Raw genomic sequence first — 22,815 nt, forward strand, 5'->3', positions numbered from 1 at the left:
TGGTACTTCTACTTTACTCAAGTACAAGACCTGAGTACTTCTACTTTACTCAAGTACAAGACCTGAGTACTTCTACTTTACTCAAGTACAAGACCTGAGTACTTCTACTTTACTCAAGTACAAGATCTGAGTACTTCTACTTTAATCAAGTACAAGATCTGAGTACTTCTATTTTACTCAAGTACAAGACCTGAGTACTTCTACTTTACTCAAGTACAAGACCTGAGTACTTCTACTTTACTCAAGTACAAGATCTGAGTACTTCTACTTTACTCAAGTACAAGGTCTGAGTACTTCTCCTACCACTGTATTCAGATAGAGTTATGCATTTTTATATTCACCTCATTTAATCATTATTAATTCTGCCGGGCCGGTCAGAGGTTGCAGAGAGCAGTATGGTTTTTATTAGAGTCTGACTCACTGTGACCCGTTTCTAACCCTCCGTCCTCCCTCTTCTGCTTTTCCAATAACAGAGTGGCGGACGTCGGAAAAACAAGCGACGCCTAACGTCTCTTCGGAGGAGCGAAGGGGAGACCGAAGTGAAGCTGCTCCTGTGGAGTACAATTACCTCGAAATTGCTGCTTTACCCTCTTGACCTGTCGAGGATTTTACCTAAAACTGCTGTGAGTCCACCCCCCCCCCCCCCAGTGCCAACTCTTTGTTCCCAATCAACACTGAAAGGATTATGATGTGGAGGAGAGATTAATGCGCTCATGGACATCTGAATTTGCTTCAACAAACCCCAAAATAGAGAGGTGCAGTGACGACGTATTTTTGTAACCGTACAGGAAGTTAGCATCCCAAAGGCTCCCTTGATGAAAAGCAAATTGGATTTTGGATAATTGCAGAAAATAAGGTCACACATTTATGATGCTTCAGCAGGATAATGTCCACATGGCAACATGTTAGGCTACAAACAAAACAACATCAGTCACATGACTTCACCTTGCCAATGCTAAGCTAATGGCGACTAATGTTCAGCGTGATGACATTTAGTCGTCTCACACATCAATCCCCACCTATTAACACCTCTATATCATTTAGAAGAGTACTGTCAATCGCAAGAAGTAAAAAGCTAACATTAGGCTATAAAGGAACTACATCACGGTCACATGACTTCATGTTACCAATGCTAAGCTAAAGGCGGCTAACGTTGGTTGAAATTACATTCAGTAGTCTCTCACTTGTTAGCAACCGCTCTTTTTAAGACTTGTAAAAGCTTCAGACATTCACCAGAGGGGTTTTTACTGACGTGTTTTATGTAGTAGAACAAACAAAAACCAAAAACACATTCAGAAAACCATTGACTTCGAGAAGAGGCACCTGGAAGTGTTAAAATGCTAACTCATTCCAGGGTTTAAGGACTCATTCCTGCACCACTCTATCCTGATAAAGAGCTGTACTTCATTAATCATGGACACCTTATCAAAGCCATTACACCAACAATAAATCAGAGTAACATTGACTTCAGCACGACCAAATCTAACCAAAAGCACATTAAAAGAGGAGGGGCCCTGGAAAAGCTAACTCACTTCTGGGTTTAAGGACTCATTCCTGCTTCACTGTCTTAGTATCCTGATACAGAGTTATCAGTCGTTATCCCTGGAGACCTTATTGGAGACATTAAAACAAAAATAAGTCAGGAAAATGTTGAGTTTAAGACCAACCAATCTAAACAAAACGCTTATAAAACCATTGACTTTGAGAAAAGATAACAGGAAGTGCTAAAATGCTGACTCATTCAACTAATTTCTGGGTTTTACGACTCACTCCTGCGCCTCTCTACGTGGTATCTTTTATAATTAAGTGTAATATATTAATCAAGGAGACCATTTATCTATGCAAGAAAACTTCTTGCAGGGGGGGACATATGGAGTCTTTTGGGTTTCATTGCGCTTCAAGCCTTTTAAAAAGAACAATTGCTAACTTTTCTGTTCGTTTTCCTGCATCTTGCAATCAATATTCATGTTGTTTTTGTGTTCAGTTCAGCCTCCCTCAGTCTGAGGCTATGAGAGGGAGAGAGGAGTCCCAGGCCGCACCATCATGCTACTTCTGAGACGCCGGGATGAGACTTTGGCTGGCAAAACAAAAGGTAAGACATATTTGATGCATGAGGCATCTCCACAGCTGTTTTTATTTTAGTTTTCTCGCCTCGTCCCTGCAGAGCGCCGCTGAAAACATCCCGTCTTATCTCACCTGTGTGTGTTTGCTGCTTTCCTAAGTGCGCTGCTTTCCTTAAAGCTCTGTGATGGATGATATAAAACTTCTAAAGGCTTTTCTTTGCTCTGTATCTCACGTCAGGCTCGCTTAAGGGTCAGGATAATGGTTCAAGGTGGAGCCCGTAGATGAATGGTTTAATCCCGGGGTCTTTTAGCACAGTGTGCACTTTGATCAGAGACATCAGTGGACGTTCAACCCCGACCCGATCGACTATCGGCTTAATTTGCATGGCTCTCCCGACATTGATCAGGCAATTAAAGGATTTGTAGGATGAGATTTTTGTGTCGGAAGTGTGTGACCGCTTGTGTTTGTGCTCGATTGTAGCCGTAACGAGGAGGAGAGAGAGAGAGAGAGGGACGGTATGTTTTGTGTGATAAGATAAAAGAAGACATAACTCTCCTCTCTGTCCCAGGACAAAATTATACAGCGCAAATGTATTCGCCACAAGGGCCCATGAGGGGCCATTATCATATCAGCAGATTCCATCGTTTCCTCGTAAATTCATCTCCTCGGTGCTCAGCTTCTTTTTTGCCTTTTTTAATTGCTACTACAACCTTTCTTCTTCTTCCTCTTCCTCCTATTTTTATCCCATGCACTATTAACAGAGGTGGAAGAACTACTCAGATCTCTTACCGAAGTAGAAGTATCAATACCTAATCCTCAAAATACTCTGTTACAAGTCAAAGACCTGAAATGAAAATGTTAATGAAGTATTTCATAGTTTTATATTATTATAGAATATAATATTGACCTGTTTTGTCATCAACAAATACTGGTCATATCATTTGTATGTTGTAGTTTGTCAATTTTAAGTCGATTTACTTATTATTTACTTTTAAAAAACGGTGTATATTTGCAGTACAGTACCACATCTTATCACATATCATGTCTCTTAACCGACTGGGGACACATATTTATGTATAAAAGACATGAGAAGTGGATTTTGCTCAATAGATGACCTTTAAAACTGGACAACAAGCGTGATAGTAGAGCTTTTATCTCTTGTTTTTCAGAGTAAAAGTCCTTTTTAGTGGCTAGTGTTTTTCAGAATAAAAGCACGGAAAGAGTGTGTGTCCTCTGTAAGACATGTTTGGATAAAAGAGTCACCTAAATACCATGTCATGTAAAGTACAAGTACCTCAAAAATGTAGTATTTGAATAAATGTAATTCCACCTCTAAAGAATCAGGATGACATTCATAGTCTTGATGCAGTTATGTCTGCAGCAAAAATGACAAATGAATCCAAACGAATCTCATCTCAGAATCGTCCAATCATGTTTCTTTCATTGAGAAAAATGGGTTTGTGTGTTTTTTATGGGATGCATACTCTACAAACGCTGCCATCACACAGCGCCTCTCCTCTCTGTCAGCCTGATCCAGCAGCAGAGCGGCTCGGTAATGAAATGCCTCGGCCGTCCGTCTGCAGCTGAAAGTCACACCGCTGGTGCTGACGCTGCACATTGCTCTACTACTGCCTCGCGTCATAAAACATTACCATATAGATGAATTAAACGGCGGTGGTGGTGAATCTCATTAGCCGCCCTACCTTCTTTTGAAAAACTCGTATTAGTCTGCCTATTATGCAAGTATTACATAATCTGTTTAGGAATAGTTAAAATATATTCAATTAACAATGAGGGTTTTTTTTAAGCGTTATCTCCGGCCCTCGTGTGCCGAACCTAAATGAAATTTTGGCTCGTCATTGTATCACAGACACTCAGCGACATTGATTAAGTGCAGCGAGGCTCATTTTTCAGTCAAATCCAATTAACAACAGCCTGTTATTTAGACGCCACGTCATCAATTATAGCAAATGCACAGAACTGACTATGTGAGATAAAGTACGATCACATCACATTTTTCCTTCCCGCTGAAGGGTAATTAATGGAGGATTTCTGTATCGATGTGTAACAGTGAGACAAACGAGCACCTCTTGTGTATTTGTCTTGTCTGGCGTTGCATTTTGGGACATGTCTCCATGCTTTAATGTTCAAAAAGCTCTTTATGTTTCTCATACTGCCTGTGCTGCAGCACCTCTTTTCACCCTCTGTCTGAAACCAGAGCCCAGTCTGCTCTGATTGGTTCGCTGGCCGGCTCTGTTGTGATTAGTCAACCAATTAGAGATGTCCCGCCCCTTAGCCTGTGAAGTACAATGTGTTGGATCGCTAGCCAATAGAAGTGCGAGTGTTACATAGTGATGTCATTATGTTCGGGAGGCGTTTCAGGAAGGGGGGTGGATTTTAGCCTTTGCAGACCATTTACGTGCACTAAAACCCATATCACACACTTCTTTGGCTTATTTTAGGAGAATATTCCTAACTGGCATCATTATATTTTTCCATGCCTCTTTATAGAGCGCCACAGGGATGACATATTTTTGTAGGCCGACCCAGAAGGGTGGGGGGGGGGGGGGGGGGGTCACTGCTGATGTATTTAATGTCGTAGAACAAAACGTGATCCGTCTCTTACATTTGTGTCAACCACAGACCTTATTTCGATCTTCCAAAATCCTACGGAGAAATCGCATTGACTCTGAGACGAGGGAACCGGAAGTTGTGAAATGCTAACTTAGTTCCGGGTTTTAGGACTCGTTCCTGCGGCACTTCTGTTATCCTTGGACAGTTTCTCTAAATAAGAGCACATTTAGGAGCGTTGTTGTGTGTGTTCTGTTATGTGAAAATGTCTTTCCTTACACCATAGTTCACATTGTTCACTCAGACACAGTTCAATTAATGCTGAAATAAAGAAACTGTTATAGATAGGAAACAAAGGAAGAGTAAGTCTTTGTTTCTGGGTAGTGGAGGATAGAAAGAGTGCAGCAGTGAGTTTTTTAAAGCTTGACTTCTTGTCTTTAGGATATCTCATTAATTCAGTAACTCGTTCTTATTCAAAGAAACTTTTCAGGCGCAGCGAAGTCACCCCGGCACGTTTTCCCTCTTGTAATGAATCCCAATCATATTGTTGCACCTCGGCTCGACTGATGTTCAATTATCTTGTAATTGAATAAACTTGTACCGTGCAGCGGCGGGGTGAGTGTGAGTCTCCGGCGGGTCATCCATCTCACAGTATCATTTGATATTAATTGAATCTGGACCGGGAGATCACGTGTCGTATGGGCCTTGACCTGAAAAAACACGGCTAAGATCTGTGCGGTGGCATCGATCGGGTTGCACAACATCGGATCAATACAGCCTCGCTCAATCCTCGTCTGCAGCGGCAGAGCACTAACATAAGTCACCTGGAAAAGGGCCTGCAGATCCAGTCATTAGCTGCAGCGCTGCACTTCCAACATTTGCTTTGGTAACATCTGTTATTCTCTGGCACGTTGTCGGATGCTGCTGTGCCGAGGCTTCAGGTTCCGTCTGTGTTTGGGCTCCGGTTGTCGGGTAGATATAACGCCGGAGTCGATCAACAGGAAGTTAATCAACAGCAATTTTTCTAACATGTTTAGGTAATTTACCATTGAATGATGTCAACGTATACTGCTTACAGCATCTTAAATATAAGGACTTGTGTGTTTTTTATACAGATTTCTTTTATGATATAGTACATTGAGACTCTTGGTTGAAAAAAAACTGAAACGGGACAGGTCACCATAACTTCGGTCCGTGAAATTGTGGTTAAATACGGCCATCTTCTTTGTTTAAAGAGGACATATAATGCTAATTTTCAGGTTCATATTTGTATTTAGGGGCCTAGAGATGTCCCGCCCTTTAGCCTATCGCGTACAATGTGTTGGAGCGCTAGCCAATAGAAGCGTTAAGTGTTACGTAGTGATGTCATTGTGTTACAGAAGTAAACAAAGGAGTCCAATGGAGGCATTTCAGGCAGGTATGGGTAACAAGTTGAGAGTGAATCGAAGATTTTCTGTTGTACTTGCGAGCCCCACTACTTTGTGTTTCTCCGTCTCAACTCAGAAAAAGTATAGAAATAAAGAAAGCGTTCATCTCCCTTTCTCTCGACTGTTCAGCCAAACCTTCTGACACTGTGCACTGTTAGTCCTGCAGGCATGAGCGTTAGTGTTTCTTGTCGATCAGGGCTACATAAAGTTGCTGACCTGTGGCCTACACACACACACACACACACACACACACCATAACAAATCACTCACCCACTTCAACAACACAACTCCTAGGTGAGGGCAGAAAACCACGTCAGCAACAGCCGAGCGCTGACGTTCAGAAAGCTGCTCACACACAGCACCACTGCATGCACACATTATAAACATATGAAATGAACACACGCGTATACAGACACAGATCATTTGTAATGGTTGATGAGCAGACCATTTACATGCACACACTACAGGAAAGCAAAAACCACGAGAAGTCGGCTTTATATTCACACGAAATATCTTTTTGTTTAGCAGAATAAATTCAATCTATTTTTAAAGAATTAACTCAAAGAGCCCGCACAAAATCCTCTGAAAGCTTTTCATGCTATCAATTTGCCAATTTTAAACAAATATGGGCTAAAAAAAAACAGGTCAAGTTGTAGCCCAGAGCCATGGCAACATTATCCTTCATGGAGAGGAAGGGGAGGAGGAGGAGGAGGAGGAGGAGGAGGGGTGCAGTGGATTTTAAACACCCAGGAAAACTTGGAAATATGGCCATCGCAATTATCAGGACCACAATGTAAATCATTGGATGAACTAAATACTGCAGCTGTGCTTCGATATGCAACCTTCTCCGATAGCATGCATATTAGACGTTTAGGGGACATTGGCTGAGTGATTTGTTGATAGTGTTTAGAAGAAGTGGACCCTTTAATTACACCTTTTTATACTTCAGTTTTTCTCTGCCAGTACACACAGAGTACAAAACATTAGGTCTGAATACATACTGTATATATTGCTCACGGACACCTTGGCAGTGCTCCATACTTTTGGTCCGATTGGGACTTGAGTCAGCATCCCATTCGATTCCAAGCCGCCCCTTTGGTGTCCAAGCCGACCCTTTGGTTTCCAATCTGACCCATTGGTTTCTAAGCTGACCCATTGCTATCCCAGCCGTCCCATTGTTTCCCAAGCCGCCCCTTTGGTCTCCAAGCCGACCCTTTGGTTTCCATTCTGACCCATTGGTTTCTAAGCTGACCCATTGCTATCCCAGCCGTCCCATTGGTTCCCAATCTGACCCATTGGTTTCTAAGCTGACCCATTGCTATCCCAGCCGTCCCATTGGTTCCCAAGCTGACCCATTGGTTTCTAAACCGACCCTTTGGTGTCCAAGCCGACCCATTGGTGTCCAAGCCCCTACAGACTGAGCTACTGCCGACCCCTTTATATTTGGTGCACAATAGCATAGAGAACAATAATTAAGGACGAGCTTAGCCTTATGGAGCCTTCATTACCCGCCGCCCCTCACTAAATGTAAGTTTAACAAAACTCTGTTCAACTTAGAGCGGCTTGTGTTGTAATCCCAACACTGTATTTATTTATAAACTGGAGAGTCGAAGAGCAGTAAGACAGAACATCCTCAATACTAAGGCTCACAACAACAACAGAAAAGTTTGACTCACTCCCAAAACTGGTTATGTTATTCGGTTGTGACTAAATGTAAGCTTTGCATAACTGTGTACAACATTGATTTAAGGGCAGCTCTTGTGATCAAGCTTTAGTTTGGATAGTAACACCTGTGTCAGGATTAATGTCACACTTACAGGATTTGATCAATGTCTTTTTGTTCCGAAGCTTCAAACTAAGTAATACTCATGTTTCTCCGTCTCCACTCCATAACCGCCGTTTCTCTTTTGCCATTATGGAAACTGTGCCAGACAGTAAATCAGTCTCTACCAGAAAAGGGATTACTTTCTCCCCCGATACAGTGTTCTACCTACACCCCCCCCCACCCCATGAGATTGGATGGTGGTGCGTCATCAGCCGAGCAACACACGCACTCAAAAATCTCTTAAAGCCTGTTTTGTGATGTTGTAAAAATTAGAATGGAGTGCAGTGATGACGTGTAGACTACCTCCATAAAAAGTCAATGGTATTTTCCATTGACTTTTGTAATGTTGCACAAAATAAGCTCTGTGGCAAACACTGTCTGTACATTTTCTGACCTGCTTTATATCAAAAACACATCTTTAAAAACTTTGAAAAGAAGGAACGGGAAGTGCTAGAATGCTAAATCATTCCTGGGTTTACGGACTCATTCCTGCACCACTCTATTAGGTACAGTACCCTGATAAAGAGGTGTCATTCAGTAATAACGGACAACTTATTGAAGGCATTAAACCCCCCGAAATGAGAGAAATGTGGACTTCAAGACGAGGGAATCGGAAGTGGTAAAATGCTTAATACTTCCTGGGGTGAAGGACTCATTCCTGCACCACTCTGCTGCTGCTGTTGAGGTGTATAACTATACTCACCTTGCCTCGGTCTGTCCCAGAGCCTCCTGCTGCCTTCAGCTGTGACTGTGTTTGCCAGTGGATGATATTAAGAGTTATTGATTGCGTTGTGTTGAGGAGAAAAGCCCGCCGGGAGTTTAGCAGAAGAACTCCCAGTGGGGAGCTAATGTCTCTCTGAGGGACCTCATTCGCATATACTGTCAAAATCTGTGCTATGTGGCGTAAGAAAGACAGAGAAACGGGGGATAAGAGGGATGGAGAAAGGAAAGAAGAGGTTGCCAATATGTCTTGAATAGATGCTGCAATACTAGGACAACACAAAGAGAAGATATTGGGATGTGAGCTATTGTGAGGGGTACAGACGTAATAGCTTTGTCAAAGTTTGCCTGATTAAACTTGGTGCACCTGCAGCTGTTTAACCTCTCTCCTATGTGCGTTCGCATCGATGGTGCTCGTTTGCATCTCGCATCGATTTCTGGAAGCTTGTGCAGTATTACAGACGCTGTAAGTGCCCCGACTGTTCAATTGTGAAAACTCCCTCGTACCCATGGATTCATCGTGGATCAATTTCCTCACACTGTCCCTTTTGTGTCGCAGATGCTGGATATGTAAAGCTATAGATTAGTCCTGTGGCTGAAGCGTGACACTGTTTTTAATGAGCTCAAGCATCGCCTATAAGATTTGGATAAAACTTCAAGTTAAAAGCCTAATTGCTACATCCAACAATTATTTAAGAAAGGAAGGGAACGTTGAGATTTTAGCCTTTGCAGACCATTTACATGCATCAAAACCCTATCTAACACACTACAGGAAAGCTCTTCAAATGCTGTATTGATTATGAAAATATTGTGTAGATTATTGTTCCATTTATCAACTTAGAAATGAGTAACTTAATCATTGATTCACAGTCCTGAATATATAGAAAAGTCTATTACATTATGCAACTACAGTACCAACAAAAACTAATTAGTTGTGTGACAATTGCAGGTCAAGAAAATATGAAAAATGACTCCAAATATGGAAATGGGACTGAACAATTAGAGGGAAGATGCTTTGTTTTGTTGATTTTCAATTATTAATTCAGTCTTTTTAGTATTTAGCTTTTTTTCTAAGGAAGCATTTGTTATTTCTAGCTGTTCCTTTATTCCGAGCTCCAGCAGAGGAAAGTCCCCCCAGACAGCCGAAAAGATATATATTTTGTGGTTTTCTAACCTTCAAAAAGGTGCTGAACACTTTGGACTCTCCGTCAGCGCCGTGCTCTTAGTGGTAGTTTACACACAAACAGAATAACATCGGCGCCAGCTCGTTTCCACTACAGGCCGTATCTCGTGGCAACAGCTTGCCAATTAATTCACCATGAGCGGGGGTGGGGGCACGGTGGGTGACGAAGAGAAAGGAGAGAGCGGTGACATGGGTGTGTGAGAGAGGGGTGATGGTTAGGGTACTTTTGGTGTGTGTGTGTGTCACCAGTCCTTGATGAGCACTGGTTGTTTAACCCATTTAGGCCATGAAAAATGCCTGTAAAACCTGTGGGCGATTTTAGAAGAACCCCCTAAAACCTGAAGTGTTTCTGGAAATTCAGCCATTGTGTCAACGCCTACTAAATAATTGATTTCTCAGCCTCTGTAGCAGATAGAAACAAAATTCAAAAGGTATTTCAGAGCTTACAGCTGTGGCTTTCATGAGTGGCCTCTGCAGGTGAATCGACTTTCACCCCTGGGGTGCGGTTGAAAAAACTCTGTGGATTAGAGTGGTAATTCTCCGTCCTCCACTCGGTTTCAAAACCTTCAAACTCATGGTCATCATCGTCGCCGTCTTCAAATATATGTCTTAACCATAAGTCCCGGTCGATTGGTTCGACGGGTTCAAAGTAGTCAGCAATAATGTCATCAGCGCTGTGCAGATCGTCAATATCACTACCTTCACTAACTTCAGAATTCAGCAGTAGTCTAAGTCTGCCACTATATATTCTGATGCATTTCATTGGGCTAAGAGGCCGATAATTCATGCAAATACCACAGAGGTCTTGTACCAGAAAATGACGTGTCCGCTTTCCCGGCTTCAATGGTAGAATGACGCAACAGCGCCCCCGGTTTTAATGGAAGAAATGCGGCAACGCTTTCCCGGCTTAAATGGGTTGAATTAAAGCCTCGGCCCAAGAATGTGCCACCTCGAATGATAAGACAATTAGAAAGTGCTCGCACAGCCAGACCCCGTGGCACCCTCATTAATGATGTGTGTGTGTGTGTGTGTGTGTGTGTGAGTGTGAAAGTGAGTGAGTGATTGGAGGTTACTTACTGTGAATCCTCTTATTGAATGCTGATGATCAATGATCCTGCCAGATTCGCCAACGTCTTCAAACCAGGTCGATTTGATGAAACGAGGCTGTGCTTTAACTCACAGCGTGTCGTATCTGTAGCTAAGGATCTCTCGAAAACAAAAACAAGAAAAGGGACCATGATGTTGTTGTGAAGAGAGGGATCACGGGATATGTTGTGTTACTGGTCAATGGAAGTCTATCTGACCTGACTCGGGTGGAAATCATGTTAAAGCACGACGCCTTTATTCACATCATGTCATTTCTTGCTCAATAAAATAACCGTAATTAGCAAATAAAACATGGCAATGTGTGATCATTCCTCGTCGCTAGAGGGGAACATAAACTTTTCATTCTACTATCCAGAGTTCGAACCACCGGTGGGGTTAAAGGCGGCGCACCGATACCTGGAACACAATTATATTAGTAGATTTTGTTTATCTGATGCTAGTTATCCAAAGAGACTCAGAGTCCTTAGCTTCAAATAAGCCAAACCTGTGTGTGCTACAAAGATAGATAGATAGATAGAATCGGAGGATGAAACCCTCTTTATTTGTCACATGCATGCACACAGCAGAGCACACACAGTGAAATTGGTCCTCTGCATTTAACCCATCCTAGTACTAGGAGCAGTGGGCAGCTATCGTGCAGCGCCCGGGGAGCAATGGGGAGGGGGGATTGGAGGTGTCCGGTGCCTTGCTCAAGGGCACCACAGCAGGGCCTAGGAGGTGAACTGGGACCTCTCCAAGTAGCAGTCCACTTTCCATATTTCAAGTCTGTTCGGGGACTTGAACCGGCGACCCTACGATTCCCAGTCCAAGCCCCTACTGACTGGGCCACTGCTGGACATACTGTACAGCATGACCAAGAACCTATATGACGCCACTAAAGGAAAGGGAAAACCATATAAGCGTAATGGGCCCCTTTTAACATAACAACAGACGTACAGCTGAGACGGGTACAGGTTGTATTCTTTTTATTGGACCCATAGATGACCAACAAAGCAGAAGACAGACCTGTAAGAATATAAGACGTCCCCACACCGGGTCACCGACACGCTCCGTTAAACACAAAGTTAACAGTAAGATAAAACTCAATGGAGCGTAGAGAGAGTCAATCGGCCTTAAAATGTCCCGGGCCAGGGCGTCTATAGGACGTCTGCGGTCCATATTAATTCTCAGAAGTGAGCACTCGACAGAGGATTCAAGCTGTCTCAGCTCATAAGGCTCTCACACGGTGTAATTTTAACCATAAATCCTTCAGTGGATTTATCTTAGCTTTACAGCTTATGTGGCAGAGTTTCCATCATAATACGGAGAGTGGCTGCAATTACGGAGGCGGTGATTGACGGGAACCATCCTAAATATTCTATGGAGGAAGACACTTTAGGCCACAACAATATTGGGTTTTTAATGAAGAAAAACAAACATGCAATAATAGTATTTACAAATGTCTAACGTGGCCGTTAATTTGTTTTTTGGCATTTTAAGAAATTATATGGTTACGGGGCATACATAAATAAGTAATAAAGGCACCAAAACAGGTCTTCAAGTCAATACTATAAATGCCTACTGTTGCATAAAATGTCTACTTTTGGTTAAGGAAGTATAAGCAACATGTTTATTTATCTAGTTTTTGCATTTTAAATATTATATGGTCACGAGGCATACATAAATAAAAAAGAAAGGCATGAAATAGTACAAAATATATCTTTAAAAAAATAATAAAATACATTAAATCACTTAATAACAATCCACTCATCAGGAACAGGGGAAAAAACAAACAAAAAAACTGAATAATGATTGAAAAATAATATATTTAAGGTGCTTTGTGTCCATTGCAACCTGTACTTAAATGACATTTACTGTACATTATTGACCTTTTACTGTACATAAATGAGCTTTTACTGAACATAAATGACCTTTTACTGTACATAAATGACCTTTTACTGTACATAAATGACCTTTTACTGTACATAAATGACCTTTTACTGTACATAAATGACATTTTACTGTACATTATTTACCTTTTACTGTACATTATTTACCTTTTACTGTACATAAATGACCTTTTACTGTACATAAATGACCTTTTACTGTACATAAATGACCTTTTACTGTACATAAATGACCTTTTACTGTACATTATTTACCTTTTACTGTACATAAATGACATTTTTTTGCATCAGGTGCACTTCCCCATGTGATAGCCTCCGCAGGGATTTGCCTCTTTGCATGCAAATAAAGTCTTTTTTGACTCTAACCTTTACCCGTCGGTAAATGGCATGCTTTTGACATCGGGGTGATAGTATATTTCATTTAAAGTCCGCTGGAATCATATTATCTGTCAGGACAAAATTGCCCCCTGACATTATCTGTGTCTGCTGCCCGAGTGTCTGATATCTATTATGAAGCAGGGAGACCCCTCGGGGTGACATGAGATACCGTCGCCGCATTTTCGTGTGTGTGTGTGTGTGTGTGTGTGTGTGTGTGTGTGTGTGTGTGTGCATACTGTAGAGTGTAAAAGGGAATAGTATCATGAGATTTGCAGTATGCATGTGTGTGTGTAGAGAGAAGGGAAGAATTTAAAGGGGCTATATTTTGACTTTTGGGGGTTTTTCCCTTACCTGCAGTGTGTTAAAGTTTTAGTGCATGTAAATGGTCTTCAGAGGCTAAAATCAGTCGATTCAAACCTTTCAAATAAAATCCACACTTCGATTGTATGCCATAATTTGCCTCTGTGACTTCAGACTCGAGTAGATCCTGAAATTGGGACCAGAATTGACTTTGAATCATGAACTGTTTTTCGATTATGAATGATTGTCACATACCCGTTTTCTACGTGCGTATCTTTGTGATGAATCAGTTGTGTAATTAAGGAGGCGGTATGGATGGGCTCTCATGGTTAATGTTGGGAGACACTGACTGCATGTTCATTACTTAACAGAGGCCTGGTGTGCCTGAGACATAAATGGATCATAGTATGTGTATGCATCATTCAAATTGATGCACACTTCTCCCATGCACGTGTGTGTGTGTGTGTGTGTGTGTGTGTGTGTGTGTGTGTTCTTTTGTGTATGTGCTTTCTGTTGTGATTGTGAGTCAGCCCTAAATAATCAATCGTGGAGAGTGACGGTAGGAAGCAAAAACACGGTAGAGTCCTGAAACACTGCAGTGAGAGGGAAGAACAGACTCTATTCCTGCTTCCTTTAACGCCTTACTCTCCACTTATCTCTCTCCCTTAGTCTCTCGTTTTCTGTTGCTTTTCCTGTCCCGCTCTCTGCATCATCTCTCTCATCTGACGCTCTCCCTCTGTCATGCTCTGCCTGCATTTATCTCCCCTCTTTCACTCAGTATTTTAATTAAAATCTCTCTGTATCAGGGGGATGTTCTGTTATGGCGGTGATTTAAATGGAGAGGCTGACATAAACTTAACATTACTGTCAGACCAAAGCAAATTCCATCAGCCATGCTTAAATTTGCAGCGCTGGCCGTTTTCCAGGCGGCTTTTTATTCCAGGGCCAATATCTTAGCTATCTATCTCACAGATATTCCCTCTATGCTATGTCTTTTTGTTGTTGTACAGTGCAGAGGCTTGCATCCGGGAGTTTAGTCGCTGCAGTACATGCAGACTGGAACTATGCTTTGGATGTACTTTGCTTAAGTACAACATTTGTACGGTATTTGTACTCTACTTCTCTACGTCTCAAGGGGAAATATTTTACCTTTTCCTCCCCTACCTTTGTCCAACAGCTTTAGTGAAATTTCAGTTTACAAGACCAAGACTTTAAAAAAGTAGTCTTGAGACTGGTCTTTAAGGCTCTTGGTCTTGTCTCGGTCTCGACCTCTCAAAGTCTTGGTCTTGGTACACTCTGGTCTTGGTCATGACTCGGTCACGCCCTGCCTCAGTCTTGGTTCTGTCTTGGTCTTGGTTCACTCCGGTCTTGGTCTTGATTGGCCCCCATTTAAAGTCTTGTCTTGGTCTCGGTTAAGGTGGTCTTGACTACATCCCTACTAAATTCTGACACTTCCTTGAATACATTGCATGTCGTGCAGTGTGAACATGTATTCTTTCAAATCGCACATGACAAGGGACATTCATCTAATAGCTAAATTGCTAACTTGCCAACTTGCCAACTTGCTAACTAGCTAGCTAGCAACGTTATCTCTTTGCTGTGGCCGATCATTACAGACTACTCAATTAACTCAATGAAACTAATGGTGCATGACTTATTTTCAACACCAGTACAGTGGTGTGTTTATCAAATATTGAAAAAAAAACCACACTATTGTTAATATCAAGCGTTCAGAACCGTTTGACCGGTTTAAGCGCACCATCCGGGTACTTAGCATGATCTGACTGTAGAATGAGCTATTTGTGCATTAGCTAAGTATTACCCTTACTGCAATTAGGATTTTACATCAGTCCATGTTGCAATTCTGTAATTCTGTCCATTAATTGTGAAGACCTAATTAAAAGGAAACCATTACAGATGACTGAATTAAAAAGTTTGACAGGGGCCACCCCCCCCCCCCCCCTTGAAAGGAGCACATGGTACAGTCCACTAAAGCCTTAGGGTGTTTTCAGGTGACCATAAACACATCTTTGTGCTTTTTGGTACTGCAATCTTTTCTTACTTATAAACCTAAACTGAAACCTGTTGACATCCCTGCAACATTCAGAGTTATTCGCCCTCACTTCCAACCACCTATCTATGAGGAACGAGACCTTTCCCTACCCTTTTGAGTGTTAGCGTCCCCTCCTCCTCCTCCTCTCCTCCTCCTCCTCCTCCTCCTCCTCCTCCTCCTCGTCCTGCTCCTCCACGATGGACTCACTCTCTCTGGTGGATGGGAGCCTCCGGTCGGGCCTTCATAAATCAAGATGTTACCATGGGCGCTATAAGGCTACTTTTTAATTAAAACTGTGAATCAGTCGGCCCTGATTATGAATTGTACTCGGCTGCCACTGAATAAAATATACTGGGCTCATTCTTCTCCCCCCTCTGACTCTTCCTCTCTCCGTCTCCCTCCCTTTTGCTGCTCAATTCTCCGGCAGACATTGCGAACCTCCACGAGCAGGCCCTGGCCGTGTTCCGTGAACCGTCGTTGTGAAATAGTTGAGGAGCTTAGCGGTTGCATAAATTTAATAACTCAATACAGAGGGTCTGGCGCCACTGGGGTCAACACCATTATATCACAGAAAGCAGCCCGGAGGACAGGGAGCGCTGGAGCTGCGGGGCCAGCGGTTCTGTTTAGCACACGCTACCACTCCTCTAATTATGTCACAACAAGTGGAGAATGTTATTGTCGGGGTTGGATGATCCTATCGAAGCGTAGGAGCAAGAGCAGTCCGTATTATGATGTAACAAGAGGACGCTTTTGTCCGCCGGGCATATTGGATGCATCTGAGATAAGCAATGAAAAATGGGTGCATGAAGAAGGAGACTGCAGGAAAATAATGTGCCTTTATTAAGATATATTATTACATTTATTATGTGTTTTATGAGGGTATATTATTAGCTTTATTAAGTCTTTTTTTTAACAAATAAAATACTTAATAAGTCTTATATATTTATGTATACTTCACAAATAATACAATAATTAAAAAACAAAGAAAGTTACAATAAAAATATTCTTAAAAACCATAAAAACATAATATACAAAAGGTAGTAATAAATAATAATTACAGTTAAAAAGGTTACAATAAAAACATACAGAAATATGAAATTGTTTTGAGTAAAACACAATTTAAAAGTGAGAGTTTAACACAATATGAATGGATTAAAATATGTAATGAAGTTGTCGTAAATACATAAAATACAGGAATAAAAAACTAAAAATATACAATATTAGTAATAAATAATTATTACAATTAAAATACAATAAAAAGTTCCAGTGAATACCAGCATATTTTATCAGTACAATATGGACATTTCTGCACCATTCGAAAGCGGGTAAAAGTCTTTTCACAGTCAAAGAGAAACAACAACGCTATACTGTCAAATGAAATAAATAAAACCCAAATCTATGAATATATTTATATGCAAAACAGTGAGCTTTTAAAAGCTTCTCTGAGAACTACCAGGTGGAAGATTAACAGCATGTCTCCTTCAAGAGGCCCTTACTGCTAATTTATGACCTTTTGCATGTCTTGCAAGAACAACTGACAACCGGCATGGGGAGGGGGGGAGGGAGGGAGGGAGGGAGGGAGGGAGGGAGGATGAGCCGGGCGTCCATGGAGCAGAAATCAACCCGGTGGAGCGGGGACAAATCACATATATACTGCTGCTGCTTCTGTATACGTTATAGTAAAGTGCAAATTTGAGATACTTGTTTTTTACTTGAGTATTTTCTTATCACGCCACTATTGACACAACACATTGTACGTAATGGTTTAAAGGGGCGGGTCATCTCTAAGCGGTTGACCAATCACATCAGAGCCAGCCAGCTAACCAATCAGAGCAGACTGTACTCTGGTTTCAGACAGAGGGTCAAAAGAGGCACAGGCAGTATGAGAAACATAAAGAGCTTTCTGAACGTTAAAGCATGGAGTCATTAGAGACACAAAATACTGATATGAACCTGAGGCTGATCCTCATACGGCCTCTTTTAATAGCTATCTGAAAATACTTCCACCTCTGCGTTACTTCAGCAGGCAGCAGCAGCACTAACTGGAATCCGATCGTACAGCTTTGCACAAACAAACTCATGAATGATAATGGGCTGCTAATTGAAGGTACCGGAGCGATCCCCTCCGCTGACTGAGCCGCTGAAGATGGAGTCCTCCGGGTAGTCATGGCGACGGGCTCTGGAGGTCTCCTGACCCGAGATGGGTGCCAGATCATCTTTACCCGTCCTCCCTGTAGTCGGCGCCACCGTTTGGTTGTATATGCAGCCGTGAATATCATGAGGAAACTGTTGGTGCGTCAGTGTTTGAAAAGTGACTTCCATGCAGAATTCATTTCAGACCGTCTGAGGATTTGATTTCATATTGATGGGACGGCAAGCTTACGACTAAAAATCCATTTAATTAACTGGATTTCAAACGGCAGATCAATATTAAAGACTCAATTAGAATTAAAATATCTGGGTTTTGGACACTAGATGTGACTTTCTCTGCTGTTTATCTGGTGTGTTTCAGGTCTCTTCTAAATCTCCCTATTAGATTATGGGATTGTAAATTTATTTGGTACAAAATATTATTTATTTAACTGTTCAACAGACGGTAGTTCAATACTAGAGACTAAATTACAATTAAAACGTCTGGATTGTGCAAATTATGCTGTTTATCTACAGTGTTTCAGATTTCTGTTACCTCTTACCATTAGATTGCAAGTTTATTTGGAGTAAAAATCAATTTAATTAACTGGATTTCAAACAGTAGATCGATATTAAAGACTAAAGAGCTTTAATTACAATTAAAACGTCTGGATTTTGTACACTATATGCCACTCTTCGCTGGTTAAATGCTGTGTTTCATAGTTTTATTGGATTGCAAGTTTATTTGGAGTAAAAGTCCATTTAATTAACTGGATTTCAAACAGTAGATCGATATTAAAGACTAAAGAGCTTTAATTACAATTAAAACGTCTGGATTTTGTACACTATATGCCACTCTTTGCTGGTTAAATGCTGTGTTTCATAGTTTTATTGGATTGCAAGTTTATTTGGAGTAAAAGTCCATTTAATTAACTGGATTTCAAACGGTAGATCAATATTCTAGATAACACAAATCTAGATGTTTGCTGTGTTTCTGGCAGTCTGATTCTTTTCTTACATCCAACAGTTAGATTATCTGCATCCATGATCTGAATCGATGAGCACTAAAGTATATTTCAACACTGATTAGCATCCTAAGGTCACGTGCAGCGGCAGCTCGCTGGCGCAGTGGGAGCTCTGAAGCGTCTGACCTGTGAAAATGCTGAATTTCTACCAGTTGCAAGGCTGTCATTGAAGCTGACCGGTAGCGCTGACCTTGTTGAGGAGCGAGAGAAGAAGAACTCCTCCAACAGATGCTTAAAGATGCTGCTTTTATCCGGTGTCAATTCAAAGAGAACATATAAGCGGGCGTCATCAAGGCAGTTTAATCAGTGGAACAAGCTTGAGAATAAGAATCGTAGTGTGCAGGAAAGAGTAAAAAAAAAAACTGGAAAGTAGTCAACATTTTGCCACTTCCTGTTCCTTTGTCTCAGCGTTTGAGGTCTGTTGTTTACACTAGCTTCAGAAATGTTTCACCTTTTTGTTTTACAACTTAAAAATAAGTCAGTAAAAAACCCCACTGGTGAAAGTCTGAAGCTTGAGGTGAAGTCATGTGACCGTGCTGTAGTTTCTTTATAGCCCAATGTTAGCTTTTTACACTTAAAGAATCCCAAAATGAGTGTAAATATGAGGAGATATGTCATAAACATGCTGGCCACAGAGCTTATTACCTGAAATATTCAACATTAGCCACCTTTAGCTTAGCGATAGTGACATACGATGTGATGTAGTTTCTTTAAACTACTTCTGAAAGATAACTAACTGATATTTTTACATAAAGTGCTTTTATCAAGTGTATTATCAGCTCAAAGTGGAGATACAATCAGGTAACACTGTGTCTTAGTTTGTATACGTCTTTATTTGTGCTTTATTGAGGTATAAGTGCGTCTTAATGCAAATTATGGCTAAATGCGCTATGACTGATTACCAACATGGTGGTCAGAAAGTTGAGTGTGCAAAGCTCGACACATCTCAAATTCAAGGACCGCCATCTTTGCTACGTAACTGATGTGGAAGCGACTACGGTTGGACCGATGAACACAACCCTATGCTAAAAATAAGGTATATAGATGTTTTTTCCCTACAATTTAATATATGTTACACTATTCTGGAATTGAAATTAAGCCATTGTTAAGTTTACTGGGTGAATCAAGCTGTTTGTAATGATTTGCTACCCCGAAGCTAACAATGCTAGCTAGCTAACAGCGTCGATCGCCACTTCCTGTGAGGGCCCAGAGTGTGTGACATGCAATGTACCTGGGAAAGTGTCCAAATTGAGACACATCACAAGATATTTTTATCCGTAGACATCCTATCCCACTGTTTTTGGATAAAAAAAGCTGTCTCAGGTTTGTGGAGACCAGTCGCTGCCACCCACTGTGCCTAGGTGTTCACTTATGTCTGCTCTTTATTCCTGTTGGCTGTTTGCTGGTGAGCTGGCCCGGTCTGACTAAGTGTCTCTTGGTGTTTCTCATTGACTGCTGCCTGTCGAGCTGGCAGACCTGGCCCTCTGTCTGTGCTTCTGCATGTAGCGCTGCTGTGAGTCTCTCTCTCTGAGCGTTGGGTGGGATTAAATCCGGGGGACATCCGTTTTTTGGAGAGCCGCTCGTAGGTGTCATTATCTCTGTGGGGAGTCTCATCATCATCCCACAGCGGAGAGGCGCTCGGCACGCCAGCCTGCGGGAGAAATAAACGACGGAGAAAGACAGCCGTGACAGCCTTACGTCGGCAAGAAAATTGTGATGATCGTGCGAAAAAGACAACACTGGGCTGTGGATATTATGCCTCTTTTTCTGCGTGTGAAAACGGCAGTCAAACAGCTTCCTCTGACAGCTTCTAATCCTAACAGGGCCCCATGCAAAAAATACCTGGAATTAATTGAAGAGTGTAAAATTAGCAGCAGAATTGATAGGTGAAAATGGAAGTCATCAGTCAATACTCAGCCTCAGGGGAGACGGGGGAGAGGTGGGGAGATAGCAGTGTGTTTGCAGAGGTGGTGTGAATTAAAAAGGGTACGTGGGTGATTATTGTTCTTTTTTATGTAACACTTACATGTGATGCTGTAGAAAGCAAATAATTGTGTAGGGAAGCAAATAATCGATATGAATTCAAAGATCTACACAAATCTTTATTGACATTTCCTTTTTTAAGACAAACACGTGTATACCAAACTAAAGAAAGGAATAAAATGGTATGGTTGCAAGCAATAAATAAAATACATTTATGAAATCTAAAATATATTTAAATAAATAAATAAATAAATATAAAATAAATAAATTAAACACAATAAATAAAACAAATGCTAAAGGATATTTAAATAAATAATAATATTAAATAATTTATAATACCAATTCAATAAAAAAAAAAAAAGTGTACAGAAAAAAACACACATTAGCTGTAAACAGTTATTCAAACAAAATAATTTAGAGCAACATAAATGTGTGAAAAGGTATGTTTATAGACATCCGGATCCAAAAGGTTTTAACAATATTTTACAAAGTTGGTAAAAAAAAAGAAGAAGTAGCCAATACTCATTAAACTAGGTCATATCTAAAATAGTTAATACAAGGCATCAGGCTTTCTCTTCATAGCACAGGTTAATTTCTCTAAGGCCGGACAGTCAGAGAGGCTTGTAGTCGACGACTGATGGAGAGATGGAGCAGATATTTTTTGAAGTCAAAGGTGATGGTTTGGAATGTTAAGTGTTTGTGTTAAAGGGTCTTGAAATGCATTTGGTTTCCCTCTCCTTTGTCCTTATTGTCCTGATGTGTGTATTGTACCGGCAGACACAGTACAGTGGGAGATTAGGCCATGTTCTGCTTAAGCATATTTTAGAGCTCAGGTTTTTTTTTATGAATCCGAGCGTACCCGTGAAATTTCTGCTCAGAGAGGCCGATTTTTGAGCATGCAGCCACACGGCATTTCAGCATCTTCTTTCAAGATCCCGCACAACGGCCACTCGAGATGATTCGCCTCCCAACACCTTGCTACTGTCGTTTCTTGCCTGTACACACACACACACACACACACACACACACACACACACACACACACACACACACACACACACACACACACACACACATATTCACAAAGAACTGTTCCACACGTACTAATCCAAAAAAGGCAGAATCCCCGGTGCCAAAAATAACAGCTTGGAATGAGATGGATAGAGGAGGACAGATTATTGTGGCTCTAATCTGTGAAAAGCTGACAATAAAACACATTTAAAGTGATTACAGCGCCGTTATTGGCATGAGGGTCAGTCAGCGCTACGTGCTCTCCCTCTCCCCTAGTGTTACCTATTTAAAATACAGCGCTGTATAACTCCTGTAAAGGTCTTTCACAATGACACATGCACCGGAGCAATAATGCTGATGCAAGGCAGACGAGGAGACGGGAAGGCAAAGGAAAGATAAAGTAAAGATGGAGGACGGAAAGTACAGAGAGAGAAGGGGGGGATTTTTTTCGGAGCTGAAGCCACAAATCATGGAGAAGATTAAGCGTCTCTTGTGCGAGGCGGAGGAGGTGTAAATAGAAACGTGTCCCTGGGAGAGATCCTGGAGACCAAGTGCTTATCTCCCCGAGTGTTGTCAAAACACATTTGTCAATCTGAAGTGTGGAAGTGTCTTATAGGAGACTCTGTGTTTTTTTCGGGAAGGAACAGCTGATGGTAGATTCAAAGTAGTTTGAGCATCGTCTCTAAGACGTCCGTTTCTATGCGTCACGGTCTCCGTATAGCCTGTGTCATAGAATTTAAATACCCATAATACACTTTATTGAAGCAAACAAGGACCACCTAGAGTTCTTCTTCAATTACATGGGTGTCCAAACTACGGCTCGGGGCCCAACTGCGGCCTTTTGCTCATTTTTAATCGGCCCTCAGCAAATTCTAAAAGCATAATGGAATATCGCCCACACATCTGATATTGTACTTCTTAAACATATATCTAATAAACAGTAGTATTCATGTGTTAATGAGCTTACTTATCAAATTAATTCAGTCAATTAAAGTTGAAAACATTTTCTAACAAACTTAGTTGATATGAAAGCTATTTCCATAACAATTAGCTTGAAATATACCCTTCATATTTCCCCTTATTATGAGCAATCTGAAGCTTCTGTTTTAAGGAATGAACTGCAAGCACTTATTATTACCAAGTAAACGAAAC

General features: G+C 41.3%; 1 protein-coding gene across 1 annotated transcript in view; it reads left to right on the forward strand.

The window, feature by feature from the left end:
* The first annotated feature begins 585 nt into the window (after window positions 1–585).
* grin2ba (glutamate receptor, ionotropic, N-methyl D-aspartate 2B, genome duplicate a) overlaps window positions 586–22,815 on the forward strand; it is a 146,742-nt gene continuing 124,512 nt past the window's right edge. Inside the window, exons 1-2 of the mRNA XM_063904850.1 lie at window positions 586–623; window positions 1,985–2,092. Coding sequence (XP_063760920.1) covers window positions 2,066–2,092 — 27 coding nt within the window. The 5' untranslated portion in view covers window positions 586–623; window positions 1,985–2,065. The remainder of the gene's footprint in view (window positions 624–1,984; window positions 2,093–22,815) is intronic.

Source organism: Eleginops maclovinus, chromosome 16 (assembly GCF_036324505.1).
Source record: "Eleginops maclovinus isolate JMC-PN-2008 ecotype Puerto Natales chromosome 16, JC_Emac_rtc_rv5, whole genome shotgun sequence".
NCBI lineage: Eukaryota > Metazoa > Chordata > Actinopteri > Perciformes > Eleginopidae > Eleginops > Eleginops maclovinus.